This window comes from Simochromis diagramma, unplaced genomic scaffold, assembly GCF_900408965.1.
Source record: "Simochromis diagramma unplaced genomic scaffold, fSimDia1.1 OVJJ01000293.1, whole genome shotgun sequence".
Lineage (NCBI taxonomy): Eukaryota > Metazoa > Chordata > Actinopteri > Cichliformes > Cichlidae > Simochromis > Simochromis diagramma.
In genome coordinates, this window is record NW_024386801.1 from 8,125,722 (window position 1) to 8,148,474 (window position 22,753).

Consider the following 22,753-nt stretch of genomic DNA (forward strand, 5'->3'; position numbering starts at 1 on the left):
ATGATATAGAGAGTAAAGAAGTTGATATGATACGAGTATAAATGAAGAGTTATGCGAGAAAAACCAATTTCTTTATGAGGGAGGTACAATGCAGAGCAGGGTACTGACGGCTGGGCTGTCTTTGTGCATATTTGCGGAGTGTGTGGAGTATTAACAGACTTCCTGCAGATTTGTTTGGAAATTTTGTGTGCATTGTGTTGTGTACTATTATTTCCCCGCAAGTCCCATTACGTGGACATTTTCATCTGCAGCAAATTAGCTGACCTCTAATCATTCCAGCCTCTCTTCCAGATCACAGCCAGTCAGAATGAGAAATTAAAGGAGGGAATAGCGTACCAATGGGGTAATAGTTTGAGCAAGACAGAGAGCGACGTAAAGCAGAAAAGGACTCTGTATGAGGAAATGTGGGAGTGCAGAGGGGAGGTGGCTCAGGTATCTCAGTCTAATTAGAAAAGAGTCAAATTTAGGGGTTGTGTTAGCTCTGTTGGAGTTAGTGATGACAGTGCTGGGGCTAGACTCTGTAAACACAGATACTGTGTCAAGACATCCTCCTTTAAACAAACACACATTTCCTGTTGTCAGTGCATGCGATTATAGTCACTGCTCGTAATTGTGATCCACTGACAGTTACAGGCAGCACAAATAAACTGCACACACACTTCTTGTACAAACAAATAAAAACACAGCGTGTGAGATGAAATGTGTGTGATGCCAGCCCCGCTGTCTGCCTTCAAGTTAAATTTCCATTTGATTTTTATTTCTGACTCTCATTTCAAGGGAAATGCTGCAGAGTGGGCAGCTAACAGAAATGCAAACCTAGAGTTTTAACACATCAGGTCATTATCATGCACAATAGCAAACTGAGTCACCAACATATTCCTAAAAATAGCTTTAAAGAGGATCAGAAAACCATTACAGTTCTAAACCACTCAATACGCCATTGATTTTCCTCTCAGATAATTCATCAGTGAACAAGTGCTTTTGTCATTGCCATGGACATACTGAAACTTATTGATCACAGAAAGTAGAGACCAAAATTTTACATATGACTCATCTTAAACTGCTGAGTCATCACTGAGGTTCATATCTGTAGATGCACCATGGAAATTGCACTTTTTACTCTCTTTTATGGGGAAAAAGTGATGTTAAATTGAATCTTCAGTCGGTTTCTTGTTAGAAAGCTATTTTTCAAACTCAAAAATTTCTGCACTATAATTCCTGTACTGAGAAATATTACTTAAACAATTCAAGAGACCACACTCAGTTCAAGAGCAGAATTCTTGTAATGCCTTTTGTCTGTCACTTCTCCTGTGTTTATGGGTGGTGATGTGAACATTTGAGACTGAGCCTTGGAACAATTCATAAGCAAAATGGCCTTGTGAGTTTGTATATCCACAAAACCCCGAACTGTTTAAATGACACATCCTTTAGCATAGTACACAAGGAGCTTGTGACACAAACACATCAACATCCCACACTGAGTCTATTGTGCCAATCCTTTGACGGCGGATCACTCAAATGTGTGCAGCACAGAAACAAAGTGGGGGAACAAAAACACACAAATGGGTCATGTTTATGTGCTCAGCATTTATTGTAAAGGTCAAGCTATTTAATACAATTGTCATGTTCTTTCATACACATGGTTATTTTTTTTTAAACAACCCTTTTGATCAGATGTATCCATTTCTTCCCAGTGGAGCCTCGCTAATTAGATTACTCCGGAAGTGAACAAAGATGAAAATGAAATTTGTCAGTAACCACAGAAAATGAATTTAATTCCCCAAGATCCAGTTTGATCGATGACGTGATTACAGTAAAAAGTAAAAACTAACTCCAGTTAAACAACAAGAGACTATCCAAAAAACACACAATAACACCAAACATCCACTCCGACCACTACAACAGAGAGTCAAAGTATCAAACTAATGACTTAGAATAGGGGACATTTGGAAGCAGGTCCTAAAATAGTGCCTAAACCTGTGCTTCCTTCTTTCTTAAACATCTGCAAACAGTCACCTTGTCTTGTCTGCTCCTCACTGCTAATTTACCCCCACGTGATTCGTATAGAACTGGAGACACACAGAGGAGGAAAGATGATTGGTTAAATTAAAGAACAGACAGAAAAGCGTCTCCAGGTCAGCAGGTACACTTCATCCCACACGTGTCTGTGTCCGACCTGTACACGTAGTCACTATGTTGTGACTGTGAACATGGCATAGAGTAGGGGAAATTGCAAGCGATCTGTAAGTCTCTTAGTACCTACCTGAGTGATTTGCACACAAACACACATGCTGTACACACAAGTAACTTGAGATGTAAACATAATTCAAAAAGTCGAATGTTCATGCCAGCTCTGTGAGGTCTCTTTGTTCCACCTGCCAAAGTTCTACTGCTCCCCCGTTTCTAGCAGAGGGCCCGCTAAATTGTCAATGGGGCAACAATTACAACCAAGTGAACCAAATGACATTTTCCCTTCCTGTCTGTCTAATATTTTTTTTCATATGTTTTTTAGTTTTGTGAATGTTGTGCACACATTTTAGGCACGAGTTGAATGGAGGATACCTTTGCCATGATTGCAGTAGCAATATAGGCAAAAATATATGAATTAAATCAAGCTGTGTTGAAGCAGCATTGCATTACATACGTTTTAAAGATACATGTTAGGTAGTACAAGTGTCTATGAGAACTTATCACGGAACTGCTGCAGGCTGTAGTCTGTCTCAGGGTAATCTATCTTTTTGTGTAATGCCAAACTGTCTTTGTGATGCTGAGCTCAAAGCTCTTTGGGACCAGTCAGTCTATTCCAGGAAATCCCATTCTTCTTTTGGCTGAACACTGTCTGTAGCTGCATTCTTTAAGTTTAAAGCAGTGATGCAAATCTATCTTGTCATCTAAATCAAAAGATACTATGTTTCTGCTTTCTTCTTAAACGGTGAAATTGAAAATTCACAGATAACAATAGCAATTATATTTTGACATTAAAAATATCATTTCAATTAAACAGATTGTGTGTACTGGTGGATTAGTTATTATTAATCTCTGGCTCTCTTCCACAGCGTGTCTTTGTTTGTCTTTGTCTGCCTCCCTTCACCTCAACACAGCATGTGGCCTGAGCCTGGTTCTGCTGGAGGTTTCTTCCTGTTAAAAGGGAGTTTTTCCTCCCCACTGTCACCATGATGCTTGCTCATAGGTGTCATATTATTGTTGGGATTTTCTCTGTTTTTTTTGTATTATTATGGGGTCTTTACCTTACAATATTAAGCACCTTGAGGCAATGGTTATTGTGATTTGGTATATAAATAACATTGAGTTTAAATGAATTAATTTCGATATTACAGAAATACAAGAAATGATTTTGATAACCAATACTGTTATTTACATTAGCCCAGTGGAGTCAGACAACTACCACTCTCCTGGCAACCTCCAAACCCAGACTCATCCATCAGATTTCCAGATGGAGAAATGTGATTCATCATCACTCTAGAGAACATCTCTCGGCTGCTCTAGAGCTCAGCGGTGGCGTGCTTTACGCCACTGCATTTGAAGCTTTGTATTGTGCTTAGTGATGTAAGGCTTGGATGCAGCTGCTTGGCCAAGGAAGTTCATTCCAAGAAGATCTCTACATACTGTTCTTGAGCTAAACTGAAGGCCACATGAAATCTGCAGTACACTATGCACCTCAGCATCAGCTCATCCCGCTCTGCGATTTTACTTGGCATACCACTTTGTGGCAGAATTGCTGTCGTTCCCAGTCCTTCCAAACAGGAATAATTAGTAGGGAGGAAATTTCATAACTATCATGGCACGACGCTGGAATTCACTGAGCTCCTGAGAGTGACTCATTTTTTCACAAATATTTGTAGAAGCAGCCTGTGTGCCTAGGTGCTTGATTTTATAAACCTGGGGCCACTGAAGTGATTGGAATAACTGAATTCAATAATTTGAATGGCTGAGTGAATACTTTTGGCAGTTTAGTGTAGGCATGATACTTCATATCTTGAGCCTGAAGATGCACACGTACACCAACGAGTTCTACTCTCCTCCACCTTTGGCATATTACCTACATGATCTCTAGCCATATATATAAAATGTAATCAGGTGTAACAGTGGTGTCCAGCTTGGCCACTGTATTCAAGATAGTGGAGCAACATGGCACCTTCCACAAAGTGGCGCCCTATTTTTTAAATCAATTAATTCTAAGATTGTGAGAATCAGTTTGTTTGAAGATCTAATTACACACTAATCAATCTATATATATAAGTAAAATATTCTTTATTCAAATACTCAAATAGACCGAAAAAACGACTGTGTTATTTAATTAGTCCTGTATTGCTTGCAACCACCCCTTAAAGTGTGTTATTTTTTACCTTTATGTGGCAGCCTGCCTCACATCACATTGCTTTACATCTAAGTACCCATATCTGCTGATCAGGAGAATAAAGGGAAACCAGTTGCAGAATCTGTTTTGAATGTGCAGAGTACAAGCAAAACAGGAATGAGCCTATAAAAACACTACTACACTGTGCTACTAGTGGCCACAAACTTAACAGGATACCTTTAAAAGTTGTACAGTTTCTATGTCATTCACAAAAATGTAAGTTTTTATGTTGAGAGACTTATAAAAATATCTGATCCCATGGAAAGAACCTCGGTGAATGCACATGGCCCCAACAAACTTAACACCTCATGTTACCAGTTATACTATATGTTAGGCCCCACTCTAAACACAGAGAAAATCCACAAATCAAGACTCAGTAGGGGCTAGAGTGGAATGTGTTATGTTAAGACCATTCACCTGGTTAGATTTTATCCGGGCTATGGCTACCAATTACATTCAGGACACACACATGCAGATATGTACTGTACCTACAACATGATTACAAACTGAGAGAAAAAAAAAACAAGGTAGGAAGAACAGACAAGTGTGTGGTCATGTTTATGGGTTTGGAAAAGACTGTGGCATTTCCTGAAAGTCCATGCCAAGTGTATGTTTGGTGTTCTGCCCGACCTTCAGGTTGTTTAACACATCTTTCTCGCTGTGTTGCAAATATTGTTGAGGCTGTCTTTGATTGACTTTGCTGCCAGCCTGTGTGCAGGGGTTCACAAAAACAGGTGATTAAAAAAAGTAAACTGCAACAGGAAAATGTTTAAAGACTATTTGGGATCATTTCGTGTGATTAACAACTTATTTGACACGTTCTCTCTTTTCCTTTTCCAGTGTGCTAAATCCTTTTGGACTTCTATAAACATAAAGATTTATATACAAATACTGTTTGATCCTAGCTTGGAAGGGGGAAGAGTGTGTCTCTCACAGGAAAATACACCATAAATATACCCAAGCAATCAGGGAGCATTTACAGAAGATACTGGAAAACTTTTTCTTACTACACTTCAAAACCTTATTGACCCCGATGCCCCTGCCCGGCTGAAGCCTTGTAGTGACGGAAAAACTGTGACCTCTATGTCACGGCTTACAGGAAGTGTGCTTTTTTTAACAGTTAGAAAAAAAAACAAACAGTGCCAATTAAAAATGTTGTAGCTAATGTAAACCACATTATATTAACCAGATTCAGGGAAGTTTATTCAGACGTGGGTTGACTGCCCCGGGAACCTCATGACCCAAAGGCTGCCGAGAGTGTTGGAGCTAAAATTAGAGTGCCATTAAGTTGCAACACCGTTCCAAAAAAAAACAACCATTTGCCGGTAAAGGTCTACGCAAATAGATGTTATATTACTTCACAAAAGAGTTGATGAACTTTGGAGGAGTGTACTTGATGACATGCTGATCCTTGCAGATCCAGTCACGGGTCACGATGTTGATGCAGCATTAGTCTAGTGTGCCACTTCCTGCAATTAGTGGAACAAACCTAAAAAGCCACTCTAAGATTTTAACTTAACCACAGATGAGTCATGGTCTTTCTTGGGGGATCTAATATTAATACTCTTCCTCAGAAATATTGAGTAATGAAAGAAAAAGCAAAACAAAAAAGTTAAATTGGATTGAAGCCACCCGATGTAAATCCTTAGAAGCAATGGATTCAAGGTGTATTCCTTATATTATACCATGCTGTTGTTAATCTACATGTGTGGACCAGTTAGTAAGTTAAACCAGTAAAATGAGGGATCTTTTTGACTTTGAATACATTGTTACAGGTTTATTTTATTTTTGGTTAGAAGGAAGGTTTTTGATTTGTTAAGCATTAAACAGAGATGTCTAACTAGTTCCTGCTTTTCTTCTATGTCTGTAGGATTTTAAGCCAGGCATGTTAAAGGGTATGACCTTGTGCCTATTTACAAGGGTGTCCCGTTACAACCTCCCTACTAGATCATTGCTGTGTAGCACACATACAAAGACCTCCCAGGTGGACACATCTCTAAGAAAAACAAATATTTTTAATAGCTACTACTCCAAATTGTGGCCTTATACATTCTTATATTACAGTCAGATAAACACAAACCCCATCAGGTAAAGTGTAGATTATGCTCAACTACTCACTGGTGTTAGCATCTGACATTTGATTGCTGCTTTAGGCAGGGGATAGCAGAGCTGTCTGTGTCAATAATGCTGCAACAGGCATCACAAAAATCAAAAACACTGAGGCCTCTGACAGTACTCAGTGGGGCACTCTCTGCCATTCTGTTTGACATCTTACATACAGCTAAGATTTCCACCCAGAGGAGCCACTGCCTTCCTCACCCCAGAAATCATGTAAAAATGGATGTGTATGGTTTTATATGTGTAGTTGAGGTATGAAGGAAGTGGAACAAGAAAAAAATGTCTTAAATCATGTCTTTTAAGGTAGCACTTAGACTTCTTTGAGTGGTCATTTGAACTGCACAATTACTGTATTTAACATGCTGAAGTAAATGAAGTGCTTTCATAACAAGATTTAGACTTTACTTTGGAATGAAAGATAAAATGAAATAAAGCTGCAAACATTTACACATTTTAGCACGCATCCGCCAGCACATTTAGGAAATACATACCCAAGACCATGGAAATATGATTTAAGCTATTACCTTCTTGTACTGATGTAGACAGGCTATTGGCTATGACAACACCCAACCGCAAATCCCACATATCAGAGATCTGGGGTGTGGTCAGACACAAACTAGGCATGATGTTTTTTAGCCGGCCAGGTGTTAAGTTGCACTTTCTTTCAGTAATTTGATAATTAGGCATTAATAAGACAACTGTAGTGTAAAGAGCTACTTGACTAATCCCAAATCACCCACACCCTTCCTTCATATACCAACACGGACACAGTGAACCACAAATGCAGATGGTCTTTCTTTTTCAGCAGCTGTCTCTGTCAGCAGGAAGGATGACATGTTTGGTCTGCTCCCAGTGGAGCCAAAGCATCTGACCAGATGTGAGCAATAAGGAGAATCTCAGGTCATACTAATACAACGTTTTTTGTGAATTTATTATATATGCACAATAACTAACACCATATTATAAACATTTTTTTCATTTCTTCCATTTTCTCTTTTTTACAGTAAATAGTATTAGTGTACAAATGTATACAAAATTTATTCAGGCTAGTGAAGATCCACAAAAGAGTATTTCATGTACGGTATTAAAGCACAATCAGATATCGGAGGGACACATACATGCCTGCACACAGACAGGGGACCCTCAGGGTAAAACACAAGTCAACACATAACTTTGCTAGACAGCATAACCTGATCACACCAGTATATCACCATGAAGGCGAGGTGGAGAGAACATTACTTTTATTCTTAAAAAAAAAAAAGAAACAGGGAAAAGATTAACTTATGTATGATCTTTATGACTTACTAAAACCTAAGACAAAAGTAAGGCAATGGAAAATTATCATTGGTAAAAGAGTGCTCTCAAAGTTCTCTCCAGCATGCCCTGATGCTGATCGTAGGCATAGACAGAGTTCAAACACAGAACAAGCTCATCCCATGACATTGCAGCATTTCGACACTGAGCCTTCAGCGTCTGCTTCACAGCACTTATAGAGCAACACAAAGAGGAAACAAGCATAAAGAGAACAGCAAGAAAACAAAGAAACAGTCGTTTTGATATGCTGATCTCATTCACAAGTCATCTTGGCTCCTGAGTCTGGCGATCCAGAAAGGAAACAGAAACAGGATTAATAAAGAGAGGTGTTGGAACCCAAGCTCAAGCCTGGCTTAGCTTTGTTTTGGCAAAAGAGGGGAATGATATTCCTCTCTCATCATCAAAGTCAACGGTTGTTTCCATCACCTATCTGTAAGCCAAAAAAGCAGAAGAACTGCAGCAGATTTGGACTATTTCATAACAAATTACTGCAAGGGATACCCTCTCTGCTAAACTGCAGCAAGCGTTAGCATAGAAGCATACGTGGTAAGAATACAAATCTGATGTGTTGCTTCATTCAAATACCAGACAGTTTGATTTACTACATAGGCACTGGGAATTTGATGCATCAAACTGAAGACAACCAAAGCTGTCACTTGAAGTACAAATATATTTGAAAATTGCAATATCCTAATAGATTATCACATTGGATGCAACCTGACCTCACTTATCTCTTGGTGAAATATCTATAATATCTAGCTAATAATGTAGCTTGTTTACTGATGTACACCCACATCTCAGGAATATCTCGAATTAAGCTATTGTGCAGATTCTCTTTAGTAGGTTTGCGGTCATTGGTACTGTGTGGAGCTTTGGTGTCAAAAAGTCGGTGTTGTCTTTCGCTCTGTACTGAGCACATGCTGCTACAATACAACACCTAGCTAGACACAAAATGCTTACTGATTTTGAGTACAAAAATGAAATGTAGATAGGTTGGTAAAGTACATTTAAAAACAAATCAAAAGGGATACTCTTAATACTTGCTCTGGTTGCCAAAATAAACGATCCTTACAGCATACTTATTCATACACAATGAATATAATAAGCAACAAACAATACCGACAACCACACAAATCAATGCTGTCAGTGAACATACAGGCTTCGAATGAGATTTAGTTGGCATAGTGGGGAAAACGTCTTTCAACCTCCTCAAAATAAATCAGACACACAAGAGAAAATGAGGCAGAATTAAAGGGTTTGGTTAGCTCTTACTCTTGCACCATAGGAGAATATTAAGGAGTATATCATGAAAATGAGTGCAGCTGAGCACAGTAAATGTGTCTCTCTTCTTGGAAAATAATGAGGAGGTAATGGATGAGCACCCTTTGGCATTGGCAAATGGAAATGCTGATATTGGTCTTGAGAAAATAAAAATGTCTTGTTGCAAATATTCTGCATACATCCTGTATGGTGCAACTCGAGTGTCTTCTGGCCTCCAGCGAAATGACTCGATGATCAGTGTATGAGTGTATGTAATCGCGTGTAGGGGTCATGAGTGTTGCAAAGATGTGCTGAGCCACAACAGCAGCAGCTGAAACCCGAACACTGGCCAAAGGCTCGGTCTTAGACAAGTCCCTCCTCCACAATCAGAATCGTCTTCCTGTTGGACAGATCAAGTGTAAGTAAATTAGAAGCAGTCTTCTCTGACATTCAAAAGCTCTATCTCAACTGCTACCACCACTATTGCTGCTACTAACAGTAATAAGCATTTTATGATTATACTATATCAAATTCAGTCATTCTATAGTCTACTGTCGGTGTTGTATCAAGTCTACTTTTCACACTGACAGGTTTTTAGAGAAGCATGTTTTCCCCCTTTCCCCTTGATACAACAACAACGTACATACCTGCCACATTATATCTGTTATAACTAGATGGAACCGGAGATAGTTAGCATAGCAGAAATACTCAAAACTGTGTGGCTTAATCCCAAGTTGACAAAAAACATCTAACCAGCACACTAAGCGCATACAGATTATTTATTTAGATATCATTAGTTTTACCCATACAGAACCTGAAGTGTAAAAACAACAGTTTATGGTGTTATCTCCTTGAGTGTTTCCTGGATAAGTGCAGCGAAAGGTTAGCTCTTTCTGTGGCTAAATACCTATGCGGTCCAGTGTTATAATAATCAGCGAGAGTGGTATCAACATATACACTTATGTTTTATTTAACTGTCAGCAAAAAAGCAAGGAAACTGAAATATTAATTTAACAGCCCTGTTCAAATATTTAGAGGTGTTTTGAGACCTCAATCTTTGTGCAATGGCTTGCACCTGGTAGCTTCAGTGTGTAGCTGTTTTTTTTATTTAATGGGAGTATTCAGGATATCCGTGCATGCCAAAGGCCTAGGAGAAAGAGGTGGGGGTCTTCTATATTCAAAGGGCAGGAAAGCCATGTGAAGCTTCCTTTGTTTACTCCAGTGACAAAATGGACTGGCCTGGACACAAACCGTCTTCCTATGAGGAGCTTAGCCAAAAGTAATGGGACAGATGGGAGAGGAAAAGGACACGGCCTACATTTACTCCGTTCATCTACTTCCTACGTTATTCCTCCCCTCCCTTTCTGCTTCCCAGCATGGCCTCTTCATAATATAAACACCAAAAGGCACATGAATTGGTGGCCTGTTGTGTGTATGTTCTACTCCTTTATAGCACAATGAAAGGCAGAGTTCACAAAGATATGCCAGATATTTTTTTTCCAAATATTTAGATGTCTTATAAATTGTTCACAGTTGGGTGGTGACTCAACGAGTTCACATATAATTTATCTGCTTTTCTCTTTTGTTTTATGGATTTAGCTGATATGATACACAAAGGTCCACTAGTAACTTTGTACTATACTTTAAACATAATTTTTTTTAAACAAAATTGTGCAAAATTATGTACAATATAAGACAGATGCAGCATTCTGCGAGTAAGGGAATTATTCAACAAAGAAAAGATCTCACCTATTTATTAAGCTGTGTTATACTTCTTATTTTTTTCTCATCAGCTATTTCCTTATCAAATTATTTTAGTGAGTATAATACCTCATGAAAATTAAAATCTTTACTGTTTATAAAACTTTTTAAATTGTAATAACCAACATATTACATATTACAACATAATGGAAAGTGAAAAAATAAATCAGCTTTAATTGAATGTCCATCATACTACCTGATTTACACTGCCCCTAAAAAGAACTTTGCAATTGCCAAGAAACTTTGAATATCATAGAAGTTAATATGTTAGGAATGAGCCTTCTGAAGCAGTGAGACGGCACTGACCCTGAAGCCAAAACCAGAAACAACAGTAAAGGTGTAGGGCTCATTGTAGAACCTTTGCTGACTGGGCACAAAGGTTCATCCTGTCAGACAAGAGCAGCAGCCATTGGGAAGCAGAAACATAAAAGAAGAATAAAAAATGATGAGAGACAAGAAGACAGAAAGGAATATAAACAAATGAGTGAATTGTCAATGAATATTAAAAACTGATAAATAACATGGAAACTGGATAGATAAATAAAAGATGAAGGAAGCTCAAAGGGCAGGTAATTGACATTGCTTTAAATCTATGCAGAAAGCACATTGCTGATGAAAACCAGACAGAAACTGACAGAAGCCAACCGTTTAGTCTGGCTAATAGAGCTGTTTCCAGAAAATATTCTCTGCACAAGGGCACACATGTGACTGTGTCTTACATATTCATTGTTGTCAAAGCACACGTCCGGCCCTTTGCGATATCTGGCTTTATCAACCATGTCACATGGATCTGGACCTTCAGCTGAAAGGACACTCAGGAAAATTCAAATTGCTGTTGTGCACATTTTAACAATAAAAACTCAATAATGCATCTTTATGTACTCAGAAACACTTCATTTTTATAGCACCAAATGACACCACCAGTCATGTTGAGGTACTTTATATTGCAAACAGTGCATCATTATAGTTAGACAGACAACAATGATCCCTTATGACTAAGCACTGGAGGAACAGTGGAGAGAAAAAACACATTTTTAAGAGAAAGAACTGCTGAAGTATGGATGGCAACAATCTGCAAAGACCTAATTACGAATGACTAATCTTTACGAATTTTAATTTTTCACATCTAATAGAGATTAATAAACATCATTTAGTAATATTTGTTTTAAAAATAGCTTTTTATATGAAAACACTGGAGACTGTAAGAGAAATTTTGATTATTGATATGACGAAAGGTAGCCTTGATCATTGATTAGAAGTATTGTTTATAAAATGTTTAATATTTTAATGTGCTGTGGCAGCAACATTTAGTGCTACTATTACCAAATGGACAACTCTGTAGTGGCCCCCTGGTGACCTCTGGTGATGACACCTTTACTGTCCAATCAACAGAAACCTACATTAAAGACACATCTGTCAAACACGTATCCAGAACACATACACACCCCTTCTCTTAATCTTAATTTAACCTGATGGCAACCTGTAGCCCAGATGAAGATAAACATAGAAATTTAATCTAGAAGTAATGTGAGACCACCTTTCATATGCTGTGCATCTGGTTTACGGTTCACACATGAACACTGAGTGGGGACCCACTGCACACTTATTAGGTGTGTGTCCTCGTACTGACAGGTTAAAGTGCTGCTATATATGTGGTTTATGGAGGATTGAAGAGACAAAAGAAAGTACAGTTTTTAAGCCGAGTGAAAGGATACAGGGCTGTTCAGCCTGTCGCAGTGGTCTGGGGTCACATGACAAACATGTTGCTTTGGCATCAGTGATTAAAAACACAAGGTTGGTGTTTGGCAGCTTCTCAGCACGGTACATCCTAGAAAAAGGAAAATAAAGCACGTATAACGTGGTACCAACGCAGCACACATGTACATGCAGGTATGTGTTCAGTTGTGCACAAACAGTGCACTTCATACCACCTCCTTCCTCACGGGATTGACTTTTTATGGTAGTCATTAAAGTATCTGTGTCTACAGTTGTTAACTTTGGGGAGTAAAGCATCAGACACGTGGGACTCATAACACCCAGTAATTACAGCCATATTTAACCCCCCAGACAGCCCAAAGTGATACAAACGTAGGTTACAGCAAAGCAAATGTGCAGCGGCCTGTAAATGTGTGTATTAGTGAGTATGACATACTGCCAGAGTGTAAAGGAAGAAAAACAGATAAAAAAGGTTTTTTTTGCTTTCCTCTGCAATTCCGGGCTCTGACAGATCAAGGTAATCTGTGTGTGATCAGAACTCATCAGAAAGCAGCTGTCTGAAATCAGGCTGCAAAACAGAACGAAACCAGGAAACCAATTCTTTTCTGGATCAATCCCCACAGGCCATTAAACAGATGGACGCCCAGTAAGAAGCTGAAAATCTTCAACAACAGCCATTTAAAGTCATCAGTGGAAAGAGCCACTAAGATGGAAGCATATGGGGAGTCTTGTGAACTAACATACACATACCTGGAACAGTTTCCACAATCCAGGACACCTGAGTAGGATTTTTCGTCGTTGTCAAAGAAATATTGAGTCTGCTCTGTGATACAGCTTTCTTTAAACATGGCATCTGATATGTCGTCATCTGTCGACTCTGCTAGAAATAAGAGGGACGTTTAATAGAAAAGAGGATTAGTAAGAAATACATGGATTAAAACTGGAGTGACAGACCTCTGTCTCTTCAAACTAAGACTGATGGTTATGCACAGCTTATGTTACTTGCCTGCCTGTAGAAGGCTGGGGAACATGAGACCCAAGAAGAGCTGCTGAAGTACTGACCTAGGAAAAAACAATAAAAAGTAAAAACAAAAAAGAGTCACATGTAGGAGGCAACAAATCGCCTGAACAGCTTGTTTTTTAAAACTACGTTCAACCGATAGCTGTTTACTAAAAGCAACACATCTGTCTAAAGTTAGAGTAAATGGTGATGTAAATGTCATGGGAAGTATCAGGCATTCTATTTTAAAAGCTGGTTATATTGCAGTTGGACAGCTAAGCAGAAAATGATGCGGTATCATGTTGTGTAACTGCCCTTGTCTTACACTGACCCAGCCAACTTTATCCTTCAACAGCATGCAAGTCCACTCCCGTACAAACTCCCACCCTGAAATACAAGTGTGCTCCCACTCTAACATGCACACGCAAATCAATGAAACATAGAAGCACACGCACACAACCTCTACACTCACCAGGCAGCAGTGGATGCCCACCAGCCAATACTGAGAAAGTCTGCAATGGTAGGCTGTAGAAAGACAGGAAAAGAAATGCTAGTGAAAAAATAAGCACAAAAAAGCCTCCGAAAAAACGAGTAAGGCTTCATAAATCAAATTAACTAATAAATTCTGTTTTTTTACGTTAATATATTACTATTGCACAAATAGAAACCAAATAACATATACAGTAATGGTTTCAGTGAGGTTTCTAACCACATAGACGGAGCGGGGTCCAGCTGCTGCCTTGCTGTCTTTCTCTGGATCACAGACAGACTGATAGTCATAAGTCTTGTTCAAGGAGTACAGGGAGGTGTTGACCAGGTTGGTCATCAGCACTGGATCCACCTCACCAAAAAACTGACCTATCTAGACAGGTTCACATATACACACACACACACACACACACACAAAACATAACAGAGAGTAAGAGCAGTGTAAAAGTAAGTCTTGTTTTGTTTTTGTTTTGTTTTTTGTAAACAAAGCACGGAGTTGGGTCCTACTCACCTTAAAGTAGCATTGGTTGGAGTATAAGTAAATTAACAGAAAAGGCAGTGGCGCTATTAGGTAAGTGTTTTGCTTGCAGGGTTGAGGTACCCTTTTTATCCCCTTAGACGTATGGGTCATTAAAAAATCATTACATTGCTGTTCTAAGTGATCTATCTTTATCCAGTGAGGAAAACATTTCTATTCTAATATCACTGCATTCTTACAGAATGACAATGCCTTATTCATAGGGCACAAGGGTCAGCGAATGGTTTGATGAGTATGATAATGATTTAAATCATATGCTACAGTATGACCCTCACATAGCAGATATTAGCAGTTATTAAGTCAGCTGAAGACTTTTGAGAGGTTTTGCATCAAAATGTTCGTCCAACATAACTCTACCAACTTAAATAAGTAATAATTAGAGTTAGGGTTGTAGAATATATTCCATCATTGATCATCATTTTATATATATATATATTTTTTTTTTTTAGGGGTGCAACAATACACAAAATTCACGGTTCGGTTCGATACTTTGGTGTCACGGTTTGATATTTTTTCGATACAAAAAAACCCCCCACGTTCATGCCTTTTTAATTTGTCATTTGTTAAATTTTCACGGCACATTCCGCACCACATCTCTGCGCGTTCATCATTTGTTTGAAGCCAGCTCACCTCCTGCAACTACTTTTCCGAGAATACGTGCTTCTTTTGTGGTTCGGACTCCTTCTGACATTTCTTTGGAGGTGGAGGAACATCACAGTAATTGCTTAAAGGAGCTTGCTTCTTTGACATCTTTTAAGAGTTCTAAACAAATGTCTGTCCTCCTCCTGAAAATCTTATCAGAATCAGAATCAGAATCAGAATCAGAAAGGGTTTATTGCCAGATGTTGAGGAGGTTTACAACATTAGGAAATTGCTGCGGTGCTTCAGTGCAACATACTGTCATAAAAATATAAAGATAAGAATAAGAATTAAAAGTGCTAAGTGGATAGATATATACATGATATATACATGAGTGCAGGTGGTGATCAGTGCCAAACATGGAATGATGCAGTGAACACAGCGTAGGGTCATGTGTTAGTGGTGGGAACAGTCATATGGTTATTGTTCATGTGTCCGACAGCAGAGGGGAAGAAACTGTTCTTATGGCGAGAGGTTCTGGTGCGAATGGACCGGAGCCTCCTGCCTGAGGGGAGCAGGTCAAACAGACTGTGTCCAGGGTGAGAAGGGTCAGCTGAGATCCGAGCTGCACGCCGCAGTGTCCTGGAGGTGTACAGGTCCTGCAGAGATGGGAGTCTGCAGCCAATCACCTTCTCAGCAGAGCGCACAACACGCTGCAGTCTCTGTTTGTCCCTGATAGTGGCTCCAGCATACCACACAGTGATGGAGGAGGTGAGGATGGACTCGATGATTGCAGTGTAGAACTGCATCATCGTCCGTGTTGGCAGGTTGAATTTCTTCAGCTGCCTCAGGAAGTACATCCTCTGCTGGGCTTTTTTAATGACGGAAGTGATGGTGGGCTCCCACTTCAGGTCCTGGGTGATGGTGGTACCCAGGAAGCGGAACGAGTCCACAGAGGTGATGGGGGTGTCAGTCAGGATGATGGGGGGGAGTGGAGCTGTGTGCTTCCTGAAGTCCACAATAATCTCCACTGTCTTCTGGGCATTCAGCACCAGGTTGTTGTGGCTGCACCAGGACACCAGACGTTCAACCTCCCTCCTGTAGGCAGACTCATCCCCGTCCGAGATGAGTCCGATAACGGTGGTGTCATCTGCAAACTTGATTAGCTTGACAGACTGGTGGGTGGAGGTGCAGCAGTTGGTGTACAGGGAGAAGAGCAGAGGAGAAAGAACACAGCCCTGAGGGGAGCCGGTGCTGATGGTCCGGGAGTCCGAGACATTCTTTCCCAGCCTCACATGCTGCTTCCTGTCCGTCAGGAAGTCAGTGATCCACCGGCAGATGGGATCAGGCACATTCATCTGGGAAAGCTTGCCTTGGAGATGGTCTGGAAGGATGGTGTTGAAGGCAGAGCTGAAGTCCACAAACAGGATCCTGGCGTAGGTTCCTGGGGAGTCCAGATGCTGCAGGATGAAGTGTAGGGCCATGTTGATGGCGTCATCTACAGACCTGTTGGCTCTGTATGCAAACTGCAGGGGGTCCAGGAGGGGGGCCGTGAGGGTCTTGAGATGGGAGAGAACTAGGCGCTCAAATGACTTCATGACCACAGATGTCAGAGCCACGGGTCTGTAGTCATTTAGTCCAGTGATCCTAGGTTTCTTGGGGACAGGGATTATGGTGGAGGACTTGAAGCAGGCAGGCACATGACATGCCTGCAGTGAGGAGTTGAAAATGCCAGAAAACACTGGGGCCAGCTCGTTTGCACAGTGTCTGAGGGTGGCAGGAGACACACCGTCTGGGCCGGGAGCTTTTCGAGCATTCAGATTCTTAAACTGCTTCCTCACATCTGCTTCATGAATATGAAGAGTTGTGGTGGGAGGAGGTGGTGTGAAATCCTCTTTTGTGTGGGGTGAGGAGGGGGGTGTTGCAGGTGAAGTGATTGAAGGTGGTGATGGCTCTATGGAGGGGGGAGAGGTGGGGGAATGAGTGTCCAAAGTGTCTCTATTGTTGGGGCCGTTGGAGGTGTGAAGGCTGCCTGATGGCTCGTCAAAACGGCAGTAGAAGTCGTTGAGGGTGTTGGCCAAGAGCAAGTCGTCAGTGGAGTGGGGGGTTTTAGGCTTGTAGTTGGTGATATTCCTAAAACCTTTCCACACAGAGGCCGAGTCATTCTCTGAGATCTGCTGCTGCATCTTCTCAGAGTGCTGATGTTTAGCAATGTCCACTTCTTTAGTGAACCTGTACCTTGACCTTATGTATGCAAACACTCGTTGCAACTTCTTATCTTGTGCCCGTTTTTTATTTTGACAGCGAATGCGCACCTTCGGACCACTTATGTGCAGCCCTGGTTATTTCGCTTGTCATATTGCAGCCACAGAAATTCTTTTGTCCATGAAACCATAAAGCTGCACTTTCTTTTTGCCTTATAGCCTGATTTGTCATAACTTTTCCGTTTTGTGGTGCTGTCACTTCTTCACCCTGACCTGTCTTATTTGACTCAGCAGAACTAAAATATTGTGGCGAGCTCAGACAAGGAGGAGACTAAGGTATCGTTTGGTCTTGCTTCCCGTGAGCTAGCCAGGGAGCACAGCCGTTTATTGACATCTGCAGAAGAACACTGCCGCTAGCTAACTGCTCAGCGCGGCAACAGCACAGCAGCAGCAGCAGCAACAACAACAACAACACACTCTGACCCTCTGACCCCGGAAGGACACACCGTCGCAGCGAGAGGGCGTCATCCGTCACTATGGCAACATAAACAAAACATAACTGTACAAACAGAACCCCGAACAGCCCTGACCATTACCCCACACAAAGTCCTGCAAATGTCCAGGTGCCTTCTTTTGGCGCACCGGCCGGTCACGACCGGCGGGGGAAAAGTCACTCGGGTCAGAACATGGGGTGCCACCATGATCCCACTTCTGACACCAATGTGGCGAGCTCAGACAAGGAGGAGACGGAGGTGTCGTTTGGTCTTGCTTCCCGTGAGCTAGCCAGGGAGCACAGCCGTTTATTGACATCTGCAGAAGAACACTGCCGCTAGCTAACTGCTCAGCGCAGCAACAGCACAGCAACAACAACAACACACAGGGCGCCCTCTGACCCCGGAAGGACACACCGTGGCAGCGAGAGGGCGTCATCCGTCACTATGGCAACATAAACAAAACATAACTGTACAAACAGAACCCCGAACAGCCCTGACCCGCTACAGTATGTATCCTGTTGCTTTTACACACGCACTCACATAACGGTCAGCGATTCTCTGCGCGATCAACCTCTCACATGTTTAAGCTTGCTGCGGGAGATTTCACTTGTCATGTTTGCATAGTAAGCTAACGATTGATAAGACGATGTCAGAGGAATTGGTGCGCAAATTATCATCACTCACCAATCAGTGCTGTCGCTCTCTATACACAGTTCATGCGATTGCAAAGTGATAGCAAAAAACAAGCGCAAATTCAAACGCGATTTCAATATGTCACATATTGGCAGTGGCTCACCGATGCCAATGACATAATTACCCAGCTACATTTCTGAAAGAATGCAAAAGCATTGACATATATTTTTCCTTCCTACATAGCCCGACGGGCAGGGCAGAGATAGATTTTGGTAGCCCGACTGGAAAAATCGCTAGCCCCGGGATGTCGGGCTAGCGATTTTGCAAGCCCTGTATCTGATTGAGGAATCACTTATCTTTGGAAAAGAGAGTTTATTACAGAGAAATGTCTCTTTCCAAAATAAAAGCTATACTATACGCTTCTTCTGGGCTATATTCTCAGCAGCATATTAAACATAACAGGTCCCCATAAGAAGAATCATGTGCTAACGGCTGTCTAAATGACTCGGGTAAAGTTTGTAGCATGCGTGCTTGTTGTTTTTGTCTGCTTCCACTTGTCTTTGCACTAGGATGATGTAAATGTGCAGTCATATTTGTTGTGTTCCCACTAGTGCTGTCAGCGTAAATCTCGTTGAAATGACGTTAACGCCACAACACGGCAAATCTCCCTGTGCATGGAGCTGGATGGCCAACACATTAACGAGCTAACTGTGCTAACACACTAGCTCCCACCCATGTAATTGAGCATTGCGTGGCACATCCAACATACTGTTTTATTTTAGTCCATGACGCGCTTACCTTCAGGGTCATATGTCACATGAAAACCAAAATAGTTCCAAATGCCAGATCTGAATGAGGGTGGGGGAGGTTCAATTTGCCATGTTGCAAGGAGAGCTTAACTTATGTCTCGCTAGCTTGCCCTTCCCTCAGTGAATCTGCATTCGACTACTCCGCCTAGGCTGCACTGTCGAGCGCAGATCCACTGAGCGCTCAACACAGACAGCATCATCAGAAGGAAAGTTGATAAAATAAATTAAAAATTTATTTTGTATTGTTCGATACATATGGGTACCAAACCGAAAGCACTGTATGAACGGTTCAATATCGATACGAGTATCGTTGCACCCCTAATATATATATGAACCTCTTGTCTGAGGTTAATAGCTTTTTTTTCAGTTAATTTTATTTACAAATTAAATACCCTACAATAATACAGAGAAAATTCCAACAATCAAACAACCCCCTTTAAGCAAGCACTTTGAAACACTGACAAGGAAAATCTTCCTTTTAGCAGGAAGAAACTTCTGACAGAACCAGGCTCGGGGAGAGGCAGCCATACTTGATCAAAAAGGGAAAGCGTTCAGCCTGATCTTAAAAGCAGAGAGGGTGTCTGTCTCCTGAATCCAAACTGAGAGCTGTTTCTTGGCCTGAAATCTGGCAGCTCTTCCTCCCATTCTACTTTTCCCCCATTCTACCTCACATCTTGGGAACCACAAGTCACCCAGCAGTTGGAGAGCAAACTGCCTTATTGGAGTAGGGTACTATGAGGTCTTTAACGTAAGATGAAGCCTAATTATTCAAGACCTTGTATATGCGAAGGATTCCAAACGACCAGGTCATATCCTGGTCAAAAACAACTCCAACTTTCCTCATAGTGTTACTGGAGGACAAGGTAATGTCATCCAGAGTAAGTACTTGATAGATGCTATGTTTTAGTAAATAACCTCAGTGTTATTTAAATTTAGAAGCAGAAATGTAAAGGTCATCTACGTCTTTACATCTTTAAGACTTTCCTACAGTTTTGCCGATTGGTGTGTGTTATCTGGCCTTATGGATAAATAAAGCTGGATATCATCTGCATAGCAATAAAAATGTATGCTATGCTGTTGAATGATACTGCCTAAGTAAACGTTTGTAAATGGTATTGGGTATCTAGAAATATTATCTTGATAGCTATTTTGTAAAACTGAAAATGTTTTCTACATTACAGTATACCTTTTTAAGTTTCCATAAAAGTCGGGCAGATTGGCACTGGAGTCAGTCAAATAACTGCAACATGTACTATTATTTGTGTTCTGTTTTGTTCACTAGTTAGCTTTACTAGTACTTTACAAGTACCAAAAGTACTTAAACAGTTTAGGAAACAAATGCAGTTTTGGATGAAAAATGTTAGCTGTAATGATAAAGTAAAAAAAGTTTCCATATATAATAGGTGGGATTGAGAATATCGTAATAATAAGAGAATGCTCTTACTATTACGATACCAGCAACTTTTATAAAACCAAAATATTTAAATACCCTGAAAATAAGAACAGGCTCATAGGTCAGTGATAAAAACTTTATAACAAAATGACCATTATACTGTACGTGGGAATTGTCAACAAATAGAGATACCATTAAACACTACATAAGGCTTTAAAAATTATGTGTGCTGATGTAATTAAAATTTAATTTTATCACCTCATCTATATTCCATAAAATTACAATTTTCTATAATTAGAAACAACAACAAAAATAAATTTAAATTAAAATATTACACGTGCTCAGTGATCATCATCAGGTGTGAGTTAGTTTAACAATAACTGACAATGGACAATATTTATTTAGCAGTATTTATTGCTGTTTTAATAACTATTAATTTACAACCCATTATATGATTTGTTAGTTATTTTTAGGTTAGTTATTGTGTAACCTATTTTTTTATAAATTGCAATTTTTTAATTTTAAATTGTATTATTTTTAGTATTTGATGCTTTAATATGTAGAAAGTTTCCATGGGAAAGATGCAAGTTCAGAAAAGGTATTATAATACAAACACAGCACTTTGCAGAGGTAGATGAGCCACAGTTATACAAACATCGTAGTCTAAATAAACACATGTACAACAAAGCGTCCTCATGACTGTTGTGATGGCAAATTTGACAAAACTGATAAACTTACGTCATTTCCTGTATATTTTTTAATTATGCAAATACGCAATATTGTTTCAATTAGTTTCTTTTTTCCAAATTAAACATTTTTTCCACAGCTAGCTTTAACTTTTCTTGTAGACTTAGTACAAAATCATAACTTTGCTTGGCAGGTGAGTCGTTCACAAAAATGTAGACCTTTCCACATAAACGTTGCTTCTCTGCAGTTCTGTTGTGGATTTGGGTTGTCTCACAGCCTTCTGCCTCTTCATGTAAGCCCACACTGACTCAGTGATGTTGAGATCAGCACTCTGTGGGGCTTTGCCATCTGTTATGAGACTCTTTGTTTTACTTGTGGCTAAAAAGAGTTCTTTACAAAAGCATGTTTGTGGCTGTTATGCTGAAGGATGAGTTTGGGACCAATCAGATTGTACTATGTGAAGTACATGCACTGTATTGCTTTCCCATTCAAATTTTTCACAGAGGGCATATGATCTCGCTAGATAGAAAGTGGTGGAATCCTCCAGTCACCAATTACACATGTTGATGCTCGACTGAGGTCATTGTCACAGGACTTTTTCATGTTGACTTAACCGTGTGTATTAGGTTACTGAGCGGTTAATTTTTCTTTGTCATTGAAACACATCTTAGGCAATGCTATATATCTGAATCCATGGCCCAGAACAAGATTTTTAGTCTTAAGAATTCCACTTCTTCGATTATAGATTGGAAAAGATTCTAAGTGAAGAGGTGTACTGTTAAGCCTAATAAAGGGATCCTTTTTCTGGATCATAGAACTACTGTCACTGCATACATTTACTTTTTTTCAATAGCACAAAAGGCTTGGCATCGTCTCTGAAGACATCAATTGTTTCACAATGTGGAAAAGAATACTCAAAGAGAGTAAACTGTATGTGTCAGATTTTGTGATGGTAGAATGGATCAAAGACAGCCGATGTCCTATCTTGACTGACATGAGATGTTTTTGAGCTCACAGTATATCCTACAACTGACAGGCTGGGGCTGAAGGCAGCCTAAAAGAGTGGAGTTAACACAGTTGAGCGGACTTCTCACATACACAGGGGAAACAGTTCAGTACAGCTTCCATGATTGACTAAGACCCATCGGAGCCTTCCCTTTGATCTTCGTCCAGAGTCTAGTGCTCTACTTTACCAGACACATGGGTGCACTGCTGTAGTAGAAAAGTAGAGCTAAAAGCAAACAGGCCATTCTTGTAAATGAGTCATAAGTCCTTTATTTGACCCGTATATATGATTGATGAATTTCTCTGTCAAAGGTAAGAGGAACTGAGTTTGTAGACAAGTAAAAAATGAATAGAAAAGACAAGAAACATGACTGC

General features: G+C 40.2%; 1 protein-coding gene across 4 annotated transcripts in view; it reads right to left on the reverse strand.

The window, feature by feature from the left end:
- Nucleotides 1-6,130: 6,130 nt before the first annotated feature.
- Nucleotides 6,131-22,753, reverse strand: part of LOC120729725 (voltage-dependent calcium channel subunit alpha-2/delta-1) — a 76,107-nt gene continuing 59,484 nt past the window's right edge. For 2 of the 4 annotated variants that reach the window (XM_040025548.1, XM_040025550.1), the window contains 8 exons: nucleotides 14,257-14,409; nucleotides 14,020-14,072; nucleotides 13,554-13,609; nucleotides 13,298-13,424; nucleotides 12,547-12,659; nucleotides 11,551-11,633; nucleotides 11,138-11,217; nucleotides 6,131-9,470 (listed from right to left, as the gene is read on the reverse strand). In XM_040025548.1, the coding sequence (XP_039881482.1) occupies nucleotides 9,434-9,470; nucleotides 11,138-11,217; nucleotides 11,551-11,633; nucleotides 12,547-12,659; nucleotides 13,298-13,424; nucleotides 13,554-13,609; nucleotides 14,020-14,072; nucleotides 14,257-14,409 (702 nt within the window). In that variant the 3' untranslated portion in view covers nucleotides 6,131-9,433. The remainder of the gene's footprint in view (nucleotides 9,471-11,137; nucleotides 11,218-11,550; nucleotides 11,634-12,546; nucleotides 12,660-13,297; nucleotides 13,425-13,553; nucleotides 13,610-14,019; nucleotides 14,073-14,256; nucleotides 14,410-22,753) is intronic. The other 2 variants (XM_040025549.1, XM_040025551.1) reach the window with 2 other exon arrangements.